The 18304-nt window shown below is 57.6% G+C and overlaps 6 protein-coding genes across 6 annotated transcripts; 3 read left to right on the forward strand and 3 right to left on the reverse strand.

Moving 5' to 3' along the window:
* The first annotated feature begins 31 nt into the window (after positions 1-31).
* On the forward strand, positions 32-2228 carry BJ171DRAFT_512808 (cytidine deaminase-like protein). The gene is made up of 6 exons (XM_053111691.1): positions 32-227; positions 396-837; positions 951-1082; positions 1159-1541; positions 1664-1748; positions 1904-2228. The coding sequence occupies exons 1-6, from the start codon at positions 162-164 to the stop codon at positions 2140-2142; spliced, it is 1347 nt and encodes a 448-aa protein (XP_052964726.1). The 5' UTR covers positions 32-161; the 3' UTR covers positions 2143-2228.
* A 145-nt stretch (positions 2229-2373) lies between these two features.
* BJ171DRAFT_600663 (uncharacterized protein) lies at positions 2374-4491 on the forward strand (the record flags this gene model as incomplete). Its single annotated transcript, XM_053115031.1, has 2 exons — positions 2374-2849; positions 3059-4491. Coding segments are annotated over exons 1-2 (1638 nt in total), but the record flags the coding sequence as incomplete, so codon positions are not given.
* Positions 4492-5313: 822 nt separating this feature from the next.
* Positions 5314-8094, forward strand: BJ171DRAFT_512811 (kinase-like domain-containing protein). The gene is made up of 8 exons (XM_053111692.1): positions 5314-5923; positions 6068-6119; positions 6266-6276; positions 6484-6514; positions 6658-6971; positions 7074-7156; positions 7343-7492; positions 7675-8094. Exons 1-8 carry the CDS (start codon positions 5586-5588, stop codon positions 7875-7877), a joined length of 1182 nt encoding a protein of 393 aa, XP_052964728.1. The 5' UTR covers positions 5314-5585; the 3' UTR covers positions 7878-8094.
* Positions 8095-8241: 147 nt separating this feature from the next.
* Positions 8242-13191, reverse strand: BJ171DRAFT_512813 (Chs5p-Arf1p-binding proteins-domain-containing protein). Its single transcript, XM_053111693.1, has 12 exons — positions 12898-13191; positions 12491-12564; positions 12254-12291; positions 12044-12092; positions 11708-11865; positions 11314-11507; positions 10982-11167; positions 10629-10729; positions 10362-10478; positions 9332-10135; positions 8945-9109; positions 8242-8791 (listed from the first exon to the last, which is right to left on the reverse strand). Exons 1-12 carry the CDS (start codon positions 12992-12994, stop codon positions 8624-8626), a joined length of 2151 nt encoding a protein of 716 aa, XP_052964729.1. The 5' UTR covers positions 12995-13191; the 3' UTR covers positions 8242-8623.
* An 80-nt stretch (positions 13192-13271) lies between these two features.
* On the reverse strand, positions 13272-14999 carry BJ171DRAFT_512814 (uncharacterized protein). Its single transcript, XM_053111694.1, has 7 exons — positions 14887-14999; positions 14712-14780; positions 14471-14532; positions 14243-14377; positions 14025-14061; positions 13799-13901; positions 13272-13615 (listed from the first exon to the last, which is right to left on the reverse strand). The coding sequence occupies exons 1-7, from the start codon at positions 14944-14946 to the stop codon at positions 13497-13499; spliced, it is 585 nt and encodes a 194-aa protein (XP_052964730.1). The 5' UTR covers positions 14947-14999; the 3' UTR covers positions 13272-13496.
* A 639-nt stretch (positions 15000-15638) lies between these two features.
* On the reverse strand, positions 15639-17949 carry BJ171DRAFT_444163 (glycoside hydrolase superfamily). The gene is made up of 2 exons (XM_053108135.1): positions 17503-17949; positions 15639-17210 (listed from the first exon to the last, which is right to left on the reverse strand). The coding sequence occupies exons 1-2, from the start codon at positions 17858-17860 to the stop codon at positions 15646-15648; spliced, it is 1923 nt and encodes a 640-aa protein (XP_052964731.1). The 5' UTR covers positions 17861-17949; the 3' UTR covers positions 15639-15645.
* Positions 17950-18304: the final 355 nt, after the last annotated feature.

The following is an 18304-nucleotide window of genomic DNA, read 5'->3' on the forward strand; positions in this document are numbered from 1 at the left end:
GCAGGACGGCCCTCAGACGCTCTTCGCCTGCTGGCACGCCATCAGCCATCCAAGCCCACAGCTGCTCCGGCGAAGCTGCAGTCCCAGAGTGCGATTCTCCCCCGCTCCGGGCTTGTCTGAGCTACCCGAGAGAACTGCTACCGAAACGACAGGCAGCCACAATGTCCCAAAGCTTTCTCGCCGCCAATGCGTCCAACCGCATCCGCTCCAAGGATATGTTCATGCTGGTGAGGAGCGAATGGGGCTCTGGCCTGAAGCGATACCGCGATGCCACTGGCTGCTCTTTTGCTTGAATGCGCTGTCCGGATGGTGCCAAAAGTCCAGCAGTGGCTGCGGTTATTCCTCGCGCTGCCACAAGCCTCCTCTGCTGACAAGCTGGTGCTGCGTTGCCACAGATTGCCTTGTGGATGGAGAAGCATCCCAACCAGCATGCTGTGTCCCTGAGCGACTCGGCCCTGCCCACTGGCGCCGTCTTGGTCGATGCCCAGGACCACATCGTTACCCTCGAGACAACCGGGGCCTCGCATGCAATCGTCAGGGCCATCCTATCGGCATCCATCGATCCGCAGGGCTGCGACATCTACGTCTCTCGGTTTCCGTGCTCCCTCTGCACCAAGCTTATGGTCCAGGCAGGCATCCGCAAGTGCTACTACTTTCCCAGCAAGCGTTGGGAACTCGGACGGAACGGCAACGAAGACCCTCACCTGTGGAGCGGCGACTTTGCACCCAACGTTGCCGATCGGCCTGGCCAGGAACTCAGCCGATATGTGTCGAGCCCGCTGCTTATTCCCCCTGTGAATGACATTGTGGTGCCGGCCCTGGACCTCCAAGACGCAAGTACGTCAGGCCCAAGCGCAAATGTAGCTGGCGATATACAGGTACAGCCGGCGTTTGGGGTTTGCGCACTCACTGATCCTTCGTGTCGTTGTCGCATACACATCTCTACGCAGCCGAGTCTCTGAGATCAAGCCCCCAATCGCTCGAGGTTATTCAAAAGCCCGAACTACTTGAAGAAAAGAACCGCAAGAGCGTCCAGCGTCTCGTTAGCAACAATCCGATTGCCCTGTCGCTCTTCATCCCGCGTAGGTACTTTGTCGGTGTTCTTGGCTCGGCCGGATCAGTCGTCTGGGATTGACACAAAAATCAACCGGATTACAGAGTGGGATCATTCCCCGACGGAGCCGGATGCACCATCAGGGCTGCTCGAGATGCCCGAGGACGACGACGACTGGGCTGTTCTAGATGCCCGTGTCGGAGAGCAGCCAGGCATTACCCAGCGATGGACTATGATCCAGGCAAAGTTCAAACGCACGGTGTATGCCTTGCGTCTGCTCTCCAAGCGATACATGGCCACGGTAAAGCATTGGCAAGGTGCCCAGCTTGTCGAGACGACTAGTGCCGAACCGGTGATGCAACATGCCATGGTGCTCGCACACATTGCCGCTAAGCGCACCGACGACAACAAAGTCGGTGTCGGTGCCGTTCTGGTCGACAGCCGGGGGACCTACATCTCCGTAGGCTGGAACGGCTATCCCAAACGGGTGAGTCGAAAGCGCAGCGATTGCTGGACAAGCAACTCGCTGGAGCGACTGTGGCCATCGGTGGCATGTTCCGCTCGGAGCGGCAACTGTCTGCTCAATCTCGTTGTATTTATCCCCACCAGTCGCAGCACTTGGACTACCCGCAGGCCGGAGCGGACGACTCGGTGGAAGATGACGAGCTAAAATACGACTACATTTTGCATGCAGGTGAGCTTCTGCGACGGGAGGCGCTGCATCGGCGAGGGCTACTCGAGAGAGCCGCGCCGGTTGGCTCCCTTGCAGCCAACAGTGGGTCAATCACTCTTTTGGGTCGTGATATATAGCCTATTCATGAAATTGAACATGGAACTACTATCGTCTAGAACAAAACGCTCTGCTCTGGCGGAGCTGCAGGGGCAAGGATCTCTCCACCGTGACCTGTGTCTCCACCAAGATGCCCTGCGACGAGTGCAGTCCCATCATCAGCGACTGCGGTGTGCGCCGGATTGTGACCACTCCGCAGTTTGCGAAATCCAAGGACGACCCAGCCCGCTTCCGTGGCCTCACGTACGGGCTGCTGCACCAGCTTGTCGACGACATCTACGTCTTTGACGTCCTCTGAGCCGCGCGTGCGGCCCAGCCATCGCCAACCAGCGATGCAGTCAACCGGAGCAGCGCAAATACAATATAGAGCTTGGTGCCGGTCGACTCGCCTGGGCAGGACAGCTGATTCCGCTGCCGTCCTGCTGATTCCCACGTTCGGCTGCCAGATCGGGCAGCGCCGTCGCACGAGCACATCTGGCTATATCGGGCCATATGGCGGGCACGTGGCTGTCGCTTTGCCCGCCCCGCCCCGATCACACCCAGGCGATCCGGGCCCAAGCAGGTCGGCCGACGACCGGCAGCAGAAGCAGCAGAAGCAGCAGCAGAAGCAGCAGCAGGTCATCACCCGCAACCAAGGCATCCGCACCCAGCGGCATTCCGATCCTGCAACCACCCACCCTTGTATCCGCGGACGTATGCTTTGCGTGTTCCGCGGCTGCTCGGACGACTACACCCAAGAGGCTGCCGAACCCTGCTGGCGAGCACGGCTGACGTTGCGGCGACGCTGCCTCGCCAGACAATGCACCATGACTACCGATCCTCCATCTCGCCCCACGCCTACTGCGAGAGTAACAGAGCTGCCTCCCGAGGCAGGGGTCCCGGTGGGTCTGTCGGTGGGTCTGCCGGCGGATCTGCTGGTCCCAGTGTCTCTCGCTGGCCACCCCTGACGCCGAGCCAGAGTCGCAATTACCCTCAGGGGGCTGCCAACGGATCCAGCCCGTCGAGGTAAGCATGCGGGCGCCCTGCTGCTCAGCTTCGCTGCGATGCCAGTCGAGGTTGATCCAATTCCCTCCTCCGCGTGATGCCATCGGACCTGACCCGTCCCCCGATCTCGCCCGGCATCTTGTCTTGTCATCCGAGCCGCACTGTTCTCGACCCGCTCGATCGCTCCAGATGCTCATCGCCGATGCCGTTCCCTTGTCGTTGAATTGCAGACCCAAGTATTTTTATCCTTCAGCGAGGGACCTGCAACGGCCGCCCGTTGTTCAGGCATCGCGGAAGCTACTTGAGCAGCAAACAAGCAGCCCCGTCCGCTCCGCCCCAAGCTCACCAGTGGTTCCCGGCCGGGTTGGCGCCAAGTTCGCGGCTGGTCCGCCGTCGCTGCAGCGCAGCCCCAGATCGTCGCCCTCGCACCCAAGATTCGGCAACCCGGTACCGGCGGCTGCATCGTTCGAGAACCAAGACAATGACCCCGGCGCTGCTGAGCGTGAACATCTCTCGTATATACCCTCATCGCCTACCAATCGATATCTCCGAGGCTGCGGCGGGCGTCCTGATTCTGTCCCGGTCCTGGCGACACCCACGTTGCGTCAGCCGGGTATGCAGGGCTACAGCCGCCCCGCAGCGATCCCGCTCACTAGCCTCTCTTCTCGGCTTTTGCACAGGGACTTTGATCATCCTGCCGATCGAGTGCCCAGCCTGAACGGGGACAACGGGAGCCTGGCCAGTTTTCCGGACTCGCTCGCCCAGGCCTCGTCGGAACATGAGCCACCAGACCAGTCAGCTATGGATTGTGACAGCGCCGATCATTCCGCGACTGCAAATCGCATACACGACATGCGCGGATTTAGTAAGGCGCCCCACCACAACCCAGATGTCGACTGCAACGATGGCTTCCCGATCCTATCAACGGGCGCAGGCGTACGGACCTCGAGTCAGGCTGGGTTACTCTCGCCCGAGACCAAGCGGCGCCACATCAGCCCATCGCAAGAAAAACCTATGCAGCTCAAACAAGAGGGGCTGTGCGGTGGCTTTCCGATTGCCCTCTACGATCCTTTGTTCGCCGGCGATACCAGAGATGGCACCCTCTCTCCCCGGAGGAGCCACGATCGTGAACCGTCGACTCACCAATCGACTCACCAATCGATCGATACACTTCGGTCCGCACAGGATCCATACATGCTCCATCCGGATGACTCGTCGCTGAGATGCCAGCCATGCATTCACCCGACACTAAATCTTGCACCAGACGACGGCCGCTTTGGCAATTCCTGTCTCAAGCACGGCACCCTCATGACAGCGGCCAGCACGATGCCCTCGGCAACGACTGCGACACTGGCTGCGGGGACGCCGTTGCTGTATTCTCTGCAACCACATCCCACATCGCCTCCCATTGTGTCGTCCGACATGTTCCCTTCGTGCCAGCCCGAGGTCAACTTTAGCATCGCGGCGCTGCCGGACGACTGGCCAGAAACCAATCTGTTTTCGTTCGACATCGTCTCCTCGGACTTTGATACGATGGACATGCACAGACCAACTCCGTGTCGAACCGACAGCAGACTTATGGAAACGGTCGGCGATGCTCTCGGCAACGGCCGTCCTGATGAGCATCAGACTATCGTGTGCTCCAGCACTCCCCTAACGCGCAGTAGAGCCTTTCGCATTGGCGAAAGCGAAGCCGCAGGCTGTCAAGCTCTGTTCCCGGGCGTTCACTCTCAAATACCCGACGACCCACCACAGCAGCCGTGGCAACACCAATCTCATGCAGCCTTCTATGCCACCAGCACCGGTATTCATGCCCACACAGCAACCGGAACGGGATTGCTGACATCCCATTCGCCTTCGTATAATCCTGATGCGTTAGTCTGCGCTTCGTTCGGAGCCGTTGCCCCCACAACGGACATGCAATTTTGCACTGCAAAGTCGGCATCGGTTATATCGACTGTATCGCCGCGATCCGGAAAAATTGCGATCCGGGACCTTATCGACCCACCAGATGCTCCGGAACTTCCAAGCAAGCCGGTACCGAAACAACATCACTCCCCGATTGCTCATCACTCCAATGGACAAGGCACCAATGCCGACAGTCTGCAGCAACACACTCGCAGCAGAGAGCCGGCTGCAACAAACGAACCTCGCGGCTGTGGGGGACACGATGATCATACCCCTGCCCCATCCGGTGGTAACGGCGGCGCACCTTCTGACGCAGGCGATCAGAGGGGTAACACAAGCGATGGAGATGGTTCTGACGAGGAGAGCGACCTGACAGATGTTGGCGAAAGTGAGTCGGACTCTACAGATAGCAAGAGCTCCGCCTCAAGGTCGGCTTGCTGCAATACGGATCCTGGTGGCCCAGATGAGCCGAGTCACCTGCCTCACTCGACACAAAATGCAATAATCTTGAATGCTACCAATGTCGATGTTGCCGACGTCGCGGATGTTGCCAATGTTGCCAATGTTGCCGATGTTGCCGATGTTGCCGATGTTGCCGATGCTGTAGATGCCGACAGCCCCGATGCTGTCCAGGAACCTGCTGGTGCGCTCCCGCAGACACCCAGTCGCGACCTCACAAGGAAACGGAAGCGACCCTCTCTTAGCACCGAGGCTGGAACAGAGGATTGCCCCACTCCAGTACTTCTGGAGCGCCTCTCGACCTTCTACCCAGACACGACTTTCCTCACCGAAAAGCCCGCACGGTCGTACATCTGCAGCGACGCTCCGGTCGATGTTGTAGAAGAGATCATGGAGTTCTACGAGGACTTTCCCAAGTTTATGGGCAGCTACCGGATCCTGGACAAGATTGGCGAGGGAACCTTCAGCTCCGTGTACAAAGCCGTTGATTTGATGCACTTTCAATACGACAACACCAGTTGGTGTCAAGATCACAACGCCGACAGGCGATGGCTCGCTGCTGCCTCGCGACTGAAGGACATCTATCCTCTTCCGCAGTTGTATCTCGAGCGCCGCATGTCCGATCAACTCGCCACCACTGCCTGTGGCCTTGTTGCTGTGAAGCGAATTTATGCGACGAGCAGTCCAATGCGGATCCACAACGAAGTCCAGCTCTTGCACAAGCTCTCGTGAGTGCCCTCGCCCCCGCAATCGAGAGTTGCTCTTATCAGACGCAGACTATGATTGTACCAGACATGGTTCTGTTTGCCGACCCCCCCCCATCCGACTTCAAACACTGATTTATCGCCAACGTATATCGCATTTCTTCGCAGTGGGCATCCCAATGTTGCGCCGATCATTAATGTTCTTCGTCATCAAGACCAGGTCGGTGCTTTACGCCGCCTCGCTTTGCTGAGCATACGCTCGATAGTCCGATGCATGATTCAGCGCTGCTCACCGCTTGACTAACTTTCTCGCAATCTCCGGGGTCATGTGATCGCATATCCGACGGACCGTCTTCATCTGGACAGGTCATCCTAGTGTATGTATTGCCTGTCAGCGCATGGCCCTGGGGCGGCAGATTGCGTGCAATCGCACGTACGCCCTCGTATCATGTCTTCTCGTGCTGGCACCCCCTGTTCTGCTCGCTACAGTTGTGGTTGCATGATCGCTGTCGATGCGGCTTAAGGAGCCATCGACCGGTTTCACTTGTCTTCAGCCAGCTGATTCAACACCCCGTCCTCAACAGTCTTCCGTTTTTGAAGCACGACGAGTTCCGGGTATGTCTGCAGGAGCCAACTTCAAGCCTGGGAGGTGGTATGGACTTGCGCCATGCCGCGGATCTCTCCAAAGCAAGCAGTTCTTCGTGGCGCTCACTTGACACCCGGGCTGAAATCTGACCTTTTGATTGGCTTGTCTGCAGGATTTCTTCCTCACGCTGCCATGTGACGATGTCCGGGCGTATCTCCGAGCTTTATTCAGCGGGCTGAAGCATATCCACTCACACGGGGTCGTGCATCGCGACATCAAGCCAGCCAATTTTTTGTACAGCGTGCAGCACAAGTCGGGAGCCATTGTCGATTTTGGGCTCGCCCAACCCGACGAGACGGAGAGCTTGAAGAAGTGGATCCTGGACCCAACGGTTAACTGCGTGGCCCGGCGCGATGTCTTGCGGATGAATGCGCGCCTGAGCCAGTCCAAGCACGAGTCAAATGGATACATCGTCGACCCGTCCAAGTAAGGTGTTTGCGATGGCGCGGGCCTCGAGATCTTTTAAAGGCTGAACAAGACATTCGCTTGGTTGCTGTTGCTCACATTACTGCTTCCGATCGCCCACAGGCCTGCCGTCAGGGCGAACCGAGCTGGGACACGCGGCTTTCGTGCCCCTGAGGTTCTCCTCAAGGTGGTCTACCAAACGACGGGTGAGTACCTACTTGGGATATGAATGGCACCCGGCGCAATCCAGCGCACCTGTCTTTGTACCCTAGATCGACTCGCTACGGGTTTGACTTGCAATCGCGGCATTCTTCGGTGTTGTAGCGTCCCTGTAACTTGCATATCAACCTATGGACACTTGGCTAACTGCGCCAACGGGCGAATGCTTGCAGCGCTGGACATATGGTCTGTTGGGGTGATCATACTGTCGTTTATGACGGGCATCTATCCGTTCTTTCAGTCCAAGAGCGACGAAGAGGCACTGCTGGAGATTGCGCTTCTCTTTGGCAAGAAGGAAATGGCTGCGGCCGCGGCCGAGCAGCGTAAGTATGCCGATGGTGACCGCGAAGCAGTGGCTGCAGCGGCTCTCGGATCCCAGGCGGATATATCTGTCTTCACGCATGGAGTGCGTCCATCTCCCATTCCTATATGCTCACGCCCTTGTGCTCTCGCTGATCGACTGTGATCATACTGTCATCCTGCTGCCACGCTATCCCTGCCGCAGATCGTGTCTTCACCTCCAACGTCCCTACACTCCCGGAGTCCGCACCCAGCCTCCACGCCCTCTGCTCCAAGCTGCAGCCCAAACGCTCAGAGCAATTCCCAGAATCGGCGTTTGACCTGCTGAGGCAATGCCTGATGCTCAACCCAGAAAGGCGCATCACAGCGGCCGATGCACTTGAGCACCCGTTTTTGAAGATGCCCTAGGTCTCGCACACAATCGACGACGATGATGATGATGTGCTTGCGAGTTTGCACTGTGTATATGATAACCTGGCTCTACAACGCTCGCATGACGATGCAGGCGTGAGATCATGTATTTATGGCCCATCGCAATCATTCTCCTCCCTTCTCTCTCAATACACACTTTCGAAATACAGTCATCTCTGGCTCTCAGGCATGTGCGACCGGCCGGTGCCATCCGCATGAACTGGTGTGATCTGTGAGCACCTCTGTTATCGTCGATCGCTGCCTTCGCTTGGTTGCGAATTATATTTGGAAGTGACGGGGTTGGGAGGAGGGGGAGGAGTATGGGATTGGAGAAATAAGAAGAAAAGTTGAAAGATGGAACGAAACGGAGGAAACGGAGGAAATGAAAGAAACGAATCCGTCACAATCGTAGACTGGCTACAAAGGGCATGATGGGTGAAGATGTCGCAAGGCTGGCAAGAGCATCGATCAAAACATCACAGCCCGGCCAACCATCAACGGCCTGAGCACAAACAGGAGGAGAAGGAGAAGTAAATGGCAAATGGAGCGACGGGGAGAGGTAGCACGAAGGCGATAAAGCTGATGGGGAAACCCAGCGAGCCGGAGAGATGTCCGAAACGCAGCAGTGGCGACCACGTACACGCATCCATCGGCAAATGGCGACGATATACACCGACGGCGGCGCCGACGACCTTCCCAGAGTGTCACTTCTTTCCCCCTTGATCAGTCGGCATTGTCTCGGTTTACCAGTTGACACCCTCGACCTTGAACAGCTCGGCATAGTCAAAGAACCGGGTGACCATTCGGTACTGCTTCTGCGGGACGTTCATCGAAATCAATCCGTTGGTAACCTTGGCAAGACCGTGGCGGCGGATGAGCTTGAAGATGGCTCTTGCGACGGGGCTGGGGTACTGTGGGCGGCGCAACCGGACGCAATTGTTAGACTTGTCAGCGGCACGGCCCTCGAAATGCCGATCGCTCGTCAGTCCCGCTATCCATCTTGCCAGTGAGCGGATGCGGCTACGTGCGCTGCCAGGGAATGTTCAAAGGGCCAGAGTACTCACAGTGTGCTCCACATAGGCACGATCCAGCAAGCCAGTCAGCTTTACGACGGACTCGAGCGTGTTCTGCAGGTGACCTTCGTCCGAGTAAACCTCCATCAGCTTCAGATGGGACTTGACCGAGAGCTTTTGTTCGAGACACATCTTGTAGGCTTCCTTGGCGTCCTCCTGTTTATCGGCCAGGTGGTGCCATGTTAGAGGACCCTGTGACCATCTCCGTCACGACACGCTGCGAGATAACTGTACTTTCGAGACCAAAGTGACAGGCGTGCTCCCGAGTCTCTCTACATCTGCATCGCACTCAAGCACAAGCACATGCTGCAATGCGGTTGTCTCCATCGAGTGCCGGACCAGAGCCAAGCCACCAGGGCGATATCACCATCTCTGTACCTTGTGGCCAAGGCGGGCAGCAAGATCACCGTAGATCTCCCACTCTGCGCCAGTCTTGCGGTACAGCAGCGCATTGGTGTTGCCAGTGGCACTCGACTTGTACTGAGTAATCTCCTGCTTGAGGGCCGTGTAGAGGCGGAGGTCGTTGTAGAGCACCATAAAGAGGTTGTCGAGCCACTTTTCGCACAGACGCTTGGTGCGGAAGGTGTACGCAACGTTCTTGCGCGTCAGAGGGCGGGGGTTGGGCTGCTTGCCATCGCCCTTGGCTTCGGCACCGGCCTTCTTGATCAGCTCATCGATGGGGAGCCCGGCACCGGCGTCTCGGCTTTCGGTAGCAGACTCGGCGCCAGCATCACTCAGAGGAATATCCTCGGCATCATCCAGGGACTCGTGCAGCTCATCGGCGTCATCTGCGGAAGCCCCGCCCTTCTTCTCCTCCTCGGCGAGAGAACGGTGGATGCGATACTCCTCTTCCATGACGAAGCAGTTGGAGCGGAACTTGAGAAGCTCGTCCCAGCCGTTCTTGTTCAGAATCCTGATCAGAAGCTGGTAGGCCTTCAGGAACGTTCCGCGGAGCGACAGGGCGGGGAGACGCTGGAGCTCGGGGTGCACCTCGTTCTCGCGCGGGTCGTTTTCGTCGCTGAGCGATCCGCTCCCGGGTGGCATTTTTCTGACGTCATCCTCAGGCTTCAAGAAAGCCGGGTCGGGCTTGAGGGGCAAATGAGTGCGGACGGGGGGAGGCATACGGTGGGCGTCTCGCTCGCAGTAGGTGAACATGGGGCACGAGTTGAGGGACAGTAGAGCCTGTGGCCCCCCCACCGTTCACATTCATCGCGTCGATTTTGGGTAGACATGAAATCGAGCGGAGTAGAACCAGCCCGGTCAGCAAGGAATGCGTATCTTCTGTACCCAATGCCCTTTGTGGCGATTGCCAGGCCCACTGGCCGGCACTACGGACCAAGAAAGCAGCCTCCTGGAGACCGTGGTAACCCGGACTCATGCCGATGCGCCTGCAAGCACAATCACTCACCGACTCGTAGTCGCTCATATCAATATAGGTCTCCGTGAGTTTGGCCCAGGTCAAAAACTCCGAAGGCGCATAGGTGACGGCGAGCTTGGCAAGCTTGACGGCGAGGTCGAACTTTTTCTAGAGATACCACACACGCACATATTCCACATGTACCACGCGTTAGCGAGGCCGCGAGTAGGCCTGTGGCTGCTGGCGCTTCAGCGAGACACACCACACACCACAGATGGGTGACTTGGTATCCAACACACAGTCTACGTTGGGTCATACCTTGGATCGCAAAAAGTCGATCTGAGCGAGCAGCAGGCCGTACGAGAGAGGCTGTCTCTTGAGCGAATCGTGGAGAATCTGAACAGCCTTGATTTCCTCATCTACACATCGGAAATCGCGAGCGGGATGAGAACAAGGCGCCAAGCCTGTCGGCTGCTATGATGCACATCTCGATAGACACACAGAGGCTGATTGGCAAATCAGATGCCGTGGTGGATGTACCAATTCTGCGCGCCCTCCCAAATAAACCCAGTTCACAGTGCTTAGATGACAGGGCAATGCCTGATATCGGGCCGTCATGAGAGCGCGCGGATGGTCACACTTGCAAAGGCAGGCTTGGGTCTCTGACGTACCCATGCCCAAATATGAGCGAGCCAGAGGCACGCCGACTTCAGGTTCCTTATCGAAGAGGGCCTCGAAGAAGCGGACACCTTCGCTATGGCGTCCACTATCGGAGAAGTACTTGATGATGCCGTTGGTCAGATGGTTGCTGTAGTAGGTGGCCACCTGGACTTCAGGATCGGTGCCGAGCTGCCAGGCTGCCAGTCGCGGGGAGAGGGTGTTCAGTACATTAAGCACCACTTCAAGTTGGCACACAAGTCGGCACAAGTCGAACCCTCGGTTCCCCAGGAACGAAATCGAAGGTCGTTTGCGAAAGACAGACGCGGATGCCTTGCTGAATTACCTTTCCAGAACTCGGCCTTGGCGGCATCCAAAAATCGCTTCTCGGCACTCTGGGTGGGAAGAGGGTCGAGTTTTCTCAGTCCAAGCAGGGGCTGGCCGTCATTTCCATCGGGCTCGTCGTTGTCGTCGAGGATGGAACGGAGAACAGCAGACACAGCCGTCTCTTGCCAAATGGCTGGGTTGGTGATGGGGTGTCTGGCGAGAAAGAGGGTGATCAGGATGAGCCACAAGCTATATCCACTGCCCGCTCAGAGAAATCGATGCCAAGCTGACAGCCAGGCTGACAGTCAAGCCGCCACTCAGACCACACCGCCTCCATTCACAATCGGGGATAATGCTGTTGCCTGAGCAGCAGGACATCATGCCGGCTGGGGGAGAGGGGAACGATGCGTTACTTATCACCACGCAAATCGACAATGTAACTCTCGACACCGCCAGGAATGCGGACTTCGACCCGAATGTCGACCCGGGAGAAAGCGTTGAAGCAGCAGTACGTTCCGGACTTGATCTTCCACTGAGTATGCTTCCCGCCGAACCAGGTCTGGGACTCTTCCTGCACAGGGAGAGGGGACGAGGTTTCAGAGAATAGGCATGCAGACCAATATGCGGCCAAGACAGTGTGGGCTCCACAGAGTCGTCAGCGGGACAGACACTGGAGAGCCAGCGGCCACAGTTGCCTCAGAGGGGTTGTGGCGTGTCCAACAGGTTCGCAACGCCGGGCTGATACGCACGATGTTGTACATCAAAGAGTTGAGGTAGGCAGCCACGGTCGCGGAGGAGCTGCAAGAGAAGCGAGTTCAGGATGAGACACGATACGGATGAAGAGGACCGTGGGCTTGGAAGCTCGCAAGATCGGCACTCGACAGTTGATCCCAGCCAAAGTCCAATAAAAGGCCGGCCCTGATAGACCAGCTCCCAGGTTGGCAGCAGGAGCCACTTACCTCGAATCGACACCCAGGACATAGTGATAGGAGCCAATCTGCGTCGAAAAATAGGAGAGTGCGAGCAGAATCGAGCAGAGTCAGAGGAAGGTAGGTGCTTGACAGGAGACGGGCTCCTCTATGCCGTTGAGTCGTGCGGCGGGCTCGCTCGGGCGCTGCAGATATCTCGGTGGTGAGAAAGCGAGGGGGCCGGAATCGATTGAGGCAACCAAGAACATCCCGGAGACGAGCACATACATCCTTTTGCTGTCCCTTGATGTTGGTTTTGATGACATGGCAAAGATCAGGAGGGCCCAACTCCCGGAAGGTAGCTGCAGCGAGATTGGAAACGGAGGTTGGTGATCAGGGAGGCTTGGCCAAAGCAAACCGCCGGGAGAGGCGGAGCCCCCATGGTCGGTCGTGTACCGCAGATGGAAGCACCACACAGTATGGAGGAGACGGGATATGCATGGCAAGAACGCAGCCGCCTGCCCCCAGGAGGAGCCAAGAAGCTGCGTCGAGCCGTCTTTGGTCAGGGGCCTTGGGACGGCCCTGGCCGAGCGACAGGGCGGCTGTGGGCTCGCGAGCCATCGACCGATCTGGGCAGCACCAGTAGCGAGCGAGCAAATAAGCGACGAAACAAGATGCGATGGCGAAAAGGGTACCTAGGGCCTCAGTGCGGGCAGCAAGGCACTCGGCGAGCTCGCTTTCGAAAAACTCGGGGATGCCTCGCAGAACGGTCGAGTCGACGACAAAGACCATGGCTTGCTGAATGCAGGAAAAGGCGCTGGCGTGATGGATGGGGGAGGAGAGATCCGAGGCAAGTACAGCAGCAAGACGAGGCCGCAAGGACGGGCTGGATCGGCTCGATGGAGATGGGCGGGAGGGAGTGCGATGGGGCGGGGGAAAGAAAAAGGAGAATCTCGCAGGAGCCGCGAGCGACACCCTGCTGGCGGCGACCAGGCGAGACACAAAGCGCACCAGCGGCTCCCAGCCACACGGCATCCGGCGCACGCCGTCCAACACCACCGGGCGGGTCGCTGTGATCTGCTGTGATCTGCTGTGATCTGCTGTGATTTGCTGCGATGCAAGGGGATGCAAGGGGATGCGAAAGGGATGCAAGGGGATGAACTCGTTGCGATATGATATGGTGGAATGCGATGCGGTGCATTGCTTATGGACGGCATCCCGCCATCCCGCTCCCCTCTCATGAAAGATCTATCGCCGATGCAAGTCCGTGAGCGATGGTGACTCCAGCAGTCCGTCAGCTCCGCCGAATCCGTTTCGCCTGCCGTTCCAATACAGAAGCCATCCGAATACGGCCGGTCATGCTTCCTTGCCATTTTTCAAACAAATGCACAGAGTCCCTGCCAGCTCGATACACTGCGTTGCGACGAGAAAACACCGGTTTTGCCAACGGGAGAGTCAGTCCATCGGCGCTCATGTTCTTGGAAGCCGCCCGAGACTCTGTGTGGATCGAGCTCTTTGGTCGGGCATAGCCCAACGTTTACGCACGCTCGTATGCCTGGCAACCAGCCACGGAGTCAGCCTCCAATGTCGACTTACGCTGCTTCTCCGTCTCGTCCAGCGCATTCAGGTAGTCCAGTCGATCGGGGCGCTGTGGTGTCTGGGTGAAATCCATGACTTCGCGAATGCGACTCCGGAAGGCCTGGACCGACGATCCGGCGTGGGATAGAACCAACCCCTTGCGAATGAGTATGTCGAGCGGACTCGGCCACGAAGGGTGGAAGGGGAAGCACATGGACGCCGCAAGTTGCGCAGATGCGAATACCTCCAGCAGAACCGAGCTCAAATCGCGAATTTCGATCCTAGGCAAGAGTCGAGATATGCTCAGCACCTTTCGAAGCATATCATCGCCGTGGAATCACTGACCAGTCCACTGGCTGTCGGCTCCGTTTGTGGTATATCCTCTCTGAGGCTTCAATCATGTCCAGTGGCTTATGGATGTCTACGCAACTAGCACTGTGCATTCAGGCACATGTAGCTTACAGGTCCAAGAGTTTCGTCGCAAAGGCAAAGTAGTAGCTGCAGATGTTATTGAGCGGAACGGCCTTGGCAGATGCCGTCAGGTCCGACATGATCTTGGGGCCAAAGCATTTAGGGAGATCGAGCTGCACAATGTCGCTGTTTGTCCGTCAAGCGATATTGTATAAGTAACAGCCGTTGTCATCGTCATCAGGACGCAAATCGCCCGATCCATCGAACCATGTAACCCACCGCTGAGCAAGCTCGGAGGCCATCCAAAACGGCAGCTCGACCCTGGTTTCGGCGGGTAGGTCCTGTAGTGTCATGAGAACGGGATCGTTGAGGCATGACTGACGGATCAACATGGGCAGAACGGATTGACTGAGCTCTGGCAATGCGTGAGCGACACACGCCATCGAGGAAACATGAAAGCGCTTTTCGAGTCGCAACAACAGCCGTCGCCGCCGCAGCAGCAGCAGCATCAGCATCATACACTGGTGTCATGGAGACCGTCGAGGAAGCCATATTCCGGCACCACCTGTCCGAACACTGCAGGGATTTTCTGTCGAGGAAGCCAGACATGCACATGGCGGTGGAGATTAGGATGGAAAGACGATGGCGATTTTGAACCTCGAACGACAGCTTGTGAAAAGAGAGAGCTCCCGCACCTGCTGCTCGACGAGAATAGAGTCCAGATCGAAGTGATCGCTTGGGTGGTAAGTCGCCATTGCGCTCGGCAGCCCAGATCATCGCCCTCGCAAAAGATGGAGGGCGATCCTGGCCATCGCTCTCGCGAGAGCGTGCTCGCCCAGCGACGAGCCTGTCGCTCACGTGGCTCCCAGGCATCCAAACCGAAACAGGATTGTGCCGTTTCGGAATCGATCATCTGGCTGAATGATGCCGATGGCACCTCCAGTAAACCAAGGGATACCGAATATGAGAGGCAGATCTATGCCTGACATCAATATTCACACATTGTTTGTTAGGAGGGACATGATGTGCAAATCATGCACCGGCTTCCGAAACGAGAGAAGTATGCAACACTCGCAGAGTGAAGCGTGCAATCCTCGTTTGAATGGTCAGAGCAAACAAATCTATTATCCACAATGACTGTCACTCTCGCGGAAGCAATACAAAGAGTATGCCACTCCCAGGTTTCTTCAATAGCCTGCCAAGACGGAACCGCGCTGCGAACATTATCGCCTGGCTTGAGGCAAGTGGCCACTACAGAAGAAACGGCCATGTCCAATTTATTTCGGCACAAGATGTATACTCTTCATTTCTGGTAATAACTCGCAAACAGCAGAAAGTAGATCAGCTCCATAGAGACATTAGGGTCAAACGAATCATAGAGTACAAGGGATACAATAGCAATGGGGTGACTGAAGGAGGGAAGGGGTGGAAGAGGAAAAGTAGCAGCCTGCCCTTTAGTAAGGGTAGGGGATGGCCTGAGGAGCAGTGTAGGTGAAGGAGTCGGTGTTGTAGGTGCTGGCGATCTTGCAGTAGTCGGTGTTGTCGTTGGAGGGGAAGTGGTAGCCGACGGTGGTGTCGATGGGAGAGCCGTTGTGGCCGGTGAGAGACTCGCCAGGGAAGCAGCATTCGTGGGTCTTCTGGCCGGGAGTGGCAAGGTTGGCATCACACCACTCAGTACGGAAGACGGTGCCCTCCTGGTTACCGAGGTAAGAGAGATCAGCAGCGGCAATCTGGAGCTCGTTGACAAGGGTGGCACGGAAGCGAGCAAGGCGAGCAGCAGTTTGGACACTGTCATAGGCAGGGGCGGCGCTGCCAGACCAGTAGCGCTCGGCAAAGGCCGAAGCACGGGGGAAAGCATAGCGGTCGAGGTTGTGGCGCTTGATGGTCTCGGTCCACAAGCAAACCGAGCCACCAATAAGAGCCTTCTTGGCCGAAGCAGTCAGGCCGGTGGTGACGTCGTAGTTGTAGATGCGGGTCCAGTTGTGCCACTGGCCAGCAAAGGTGGCATAGCCAGTGAGGTTGTAGGAAGTGGCAGGGACGCTAGTTTCGAAAGAGTCACTGCACCAGTGGGCGGAGGGAGAGCAATCGAGATAGTAGGCATTGGAGGTGGTGGCGATGATGTTGGTGAAACCCTGGTCGGCAAAGTTCTGGATGGCCGAGTTGTCGCCCTGCCAGTTCCAGATGTAGGTGTCCTTGGGGATGATGTTCTGGACGTTAAAGTCGGTGACAATGTCATCCCAGGCACCGTACTGCTTGTTGTTGGTCTGGGCGATCTGGAGGAGCTTGGGCTCGGCCTGAGCCATGATCTCATAGATACCATTGACATCAACAGAGTCCCAGCTGTCGGGAGTGGTGCCATAGACACGGTAGTTGAACTCATCGTGGCCAAAGTGGAGGACAGGGTCCTCGAACCAGGCACCAACCTCAGCAACAAGCTGGTTGAAGAAGTTGATGGCGGCCTGGTTGGTCAGATCGATCTGACCGCAAGGAGGCTGGTTGCACCACTGGGTGCCCCACCAGACAACACCGTTGGAGGCGTTGTTGGCATCACCGTTGCGGCCATCCCAGGGAGCGTGGTTGAGACCGACAACGAAGGAAGGATCGGCAGCAGCAAAGACGGCGTTGTGGCCGATGGCCTCGAACTCGGGAAGGACACGGATGTTGCGCTGGAAGGCATACTGGACGATGTCGCGGACATCCTGCTCGTTATAGACCTTGGGTTTGCCGTTGGCATCCTTGTAGGCAGCGTTCAGGAGCTGGGGGTACGAGGGCCAGTCGATGGGGAACGACTGGGAGTCGTAGATGTGCCAGTGGAAGACGTTGATCTTGGAGTAGGCCAGACCGTCGATGATGCGCTTGATGTCGGCAACGGGGAAGAAGTTGCGAGCAGTGTCGAGCATGAAGCCACGGTAGGGATAGGCGGGAGCGTCGTTGACGGTGGCAGCAACGACCTGACCACTGCTGGTGACGAGCTGGGAGAGGGTCTGGAGGGCGTAGATGGCGCCGACCTGGGTGTTGGCTGTTGTGTGGGAGTGGGAGTGGGATTGTGCAGTTGATGGCAGAGACAGTGAATGGGACAGTATCAAGGTCAGTGAGTGCGACATACACATCAGGGTCGGTGAGTGCGACAGTATCAAGGTCGGTGAGTGCGACAGTATCAAGGTCGGTGAGTGCGACATACACATCATGGTGAGCGTGACATGGCCGCGGTCAAGGACGTGGACAATCAGATCGTGCATCGCAGGGCAATCGATCATGAGCCACATCTCATCCATCCTGATCAGAGTGCATCGCCGTGGCACACAACTCACCCTTGACGTTGACACCGCTCGAGCTCACATCGAGGGTGTACGACTCATCGGCACCGACGAGGTCCTTGGCGGCAAAGCCGTTGTCGTTGGCAATCGAGACGGTGACGGTCAGGGAGCTCTTGGCCTTGGAGGCAGAGAAGCGCGAGCGGGCCGAGGCCTGGAGACGGCCAAAGGCAGCAACGACGTTCTCGTTGTTCTGGCTGTTGTCAGCGAGAGTGAAGCCATGGGCGCTGATGAGGGCCTTCTTGTCGGTGACCTGGGCGGGGTAGGGCCAGAGGTAGTCGCCGGCAGCGTGGGACTGGGCAGCGACGGCACCGGCAAAGGCAAAGACGGCAGCAGCGGCTCTGAATGAGACCATTGTGAGGAGTTGAGAAGAGGGGAGGGAGAGGAGCGTCGGCAGTGAGGGATGCGGACCGTCCAAGACCGCGCGACGATGGGGTTTATATCCTTTCGCCGCACCCCACCTCTACCACGCAGGTCAGGCCAAAGGACACGGAATCGACAGAGTCTTGATGGAAACAAGCAATTCGTTCTGTCCCTCGAACAGGCCACGACGCGATCGCGCAAGCGGCTGGCTCTTGGTGGTGGGGGGGTCAGAAGCAGCACCGTGCCGACGAATCGTTGGCGGATCGCCGACGGGCAACAAGCGCGGCTGGCATGCTCTTGGAACCTTCGCGTTCACCCGACCGTCAGCTGATGGAAGGGACGGGTCAGGATGCGTCTGCGTGGCATGGGTTTGGAACACCGCCAGCACTTTGTACCCGCCCCGCCAGTCAATTTTGCGCGTCTGTGCGACCACGGC

This window comes from Polychytrium aggregatum, assembly GCF_025602895.1.
Source record: "Polychytrium aggregatum strain JEL109 chromosome Unknown BJ171scaffold_29, whole genome shotgun sequence".
NCBI lineage: Eukaryota > Fungi > Chytridiomycota > Chytridiomycetes > Polychytriales > Polychytrium > Polychytrium aggregatum.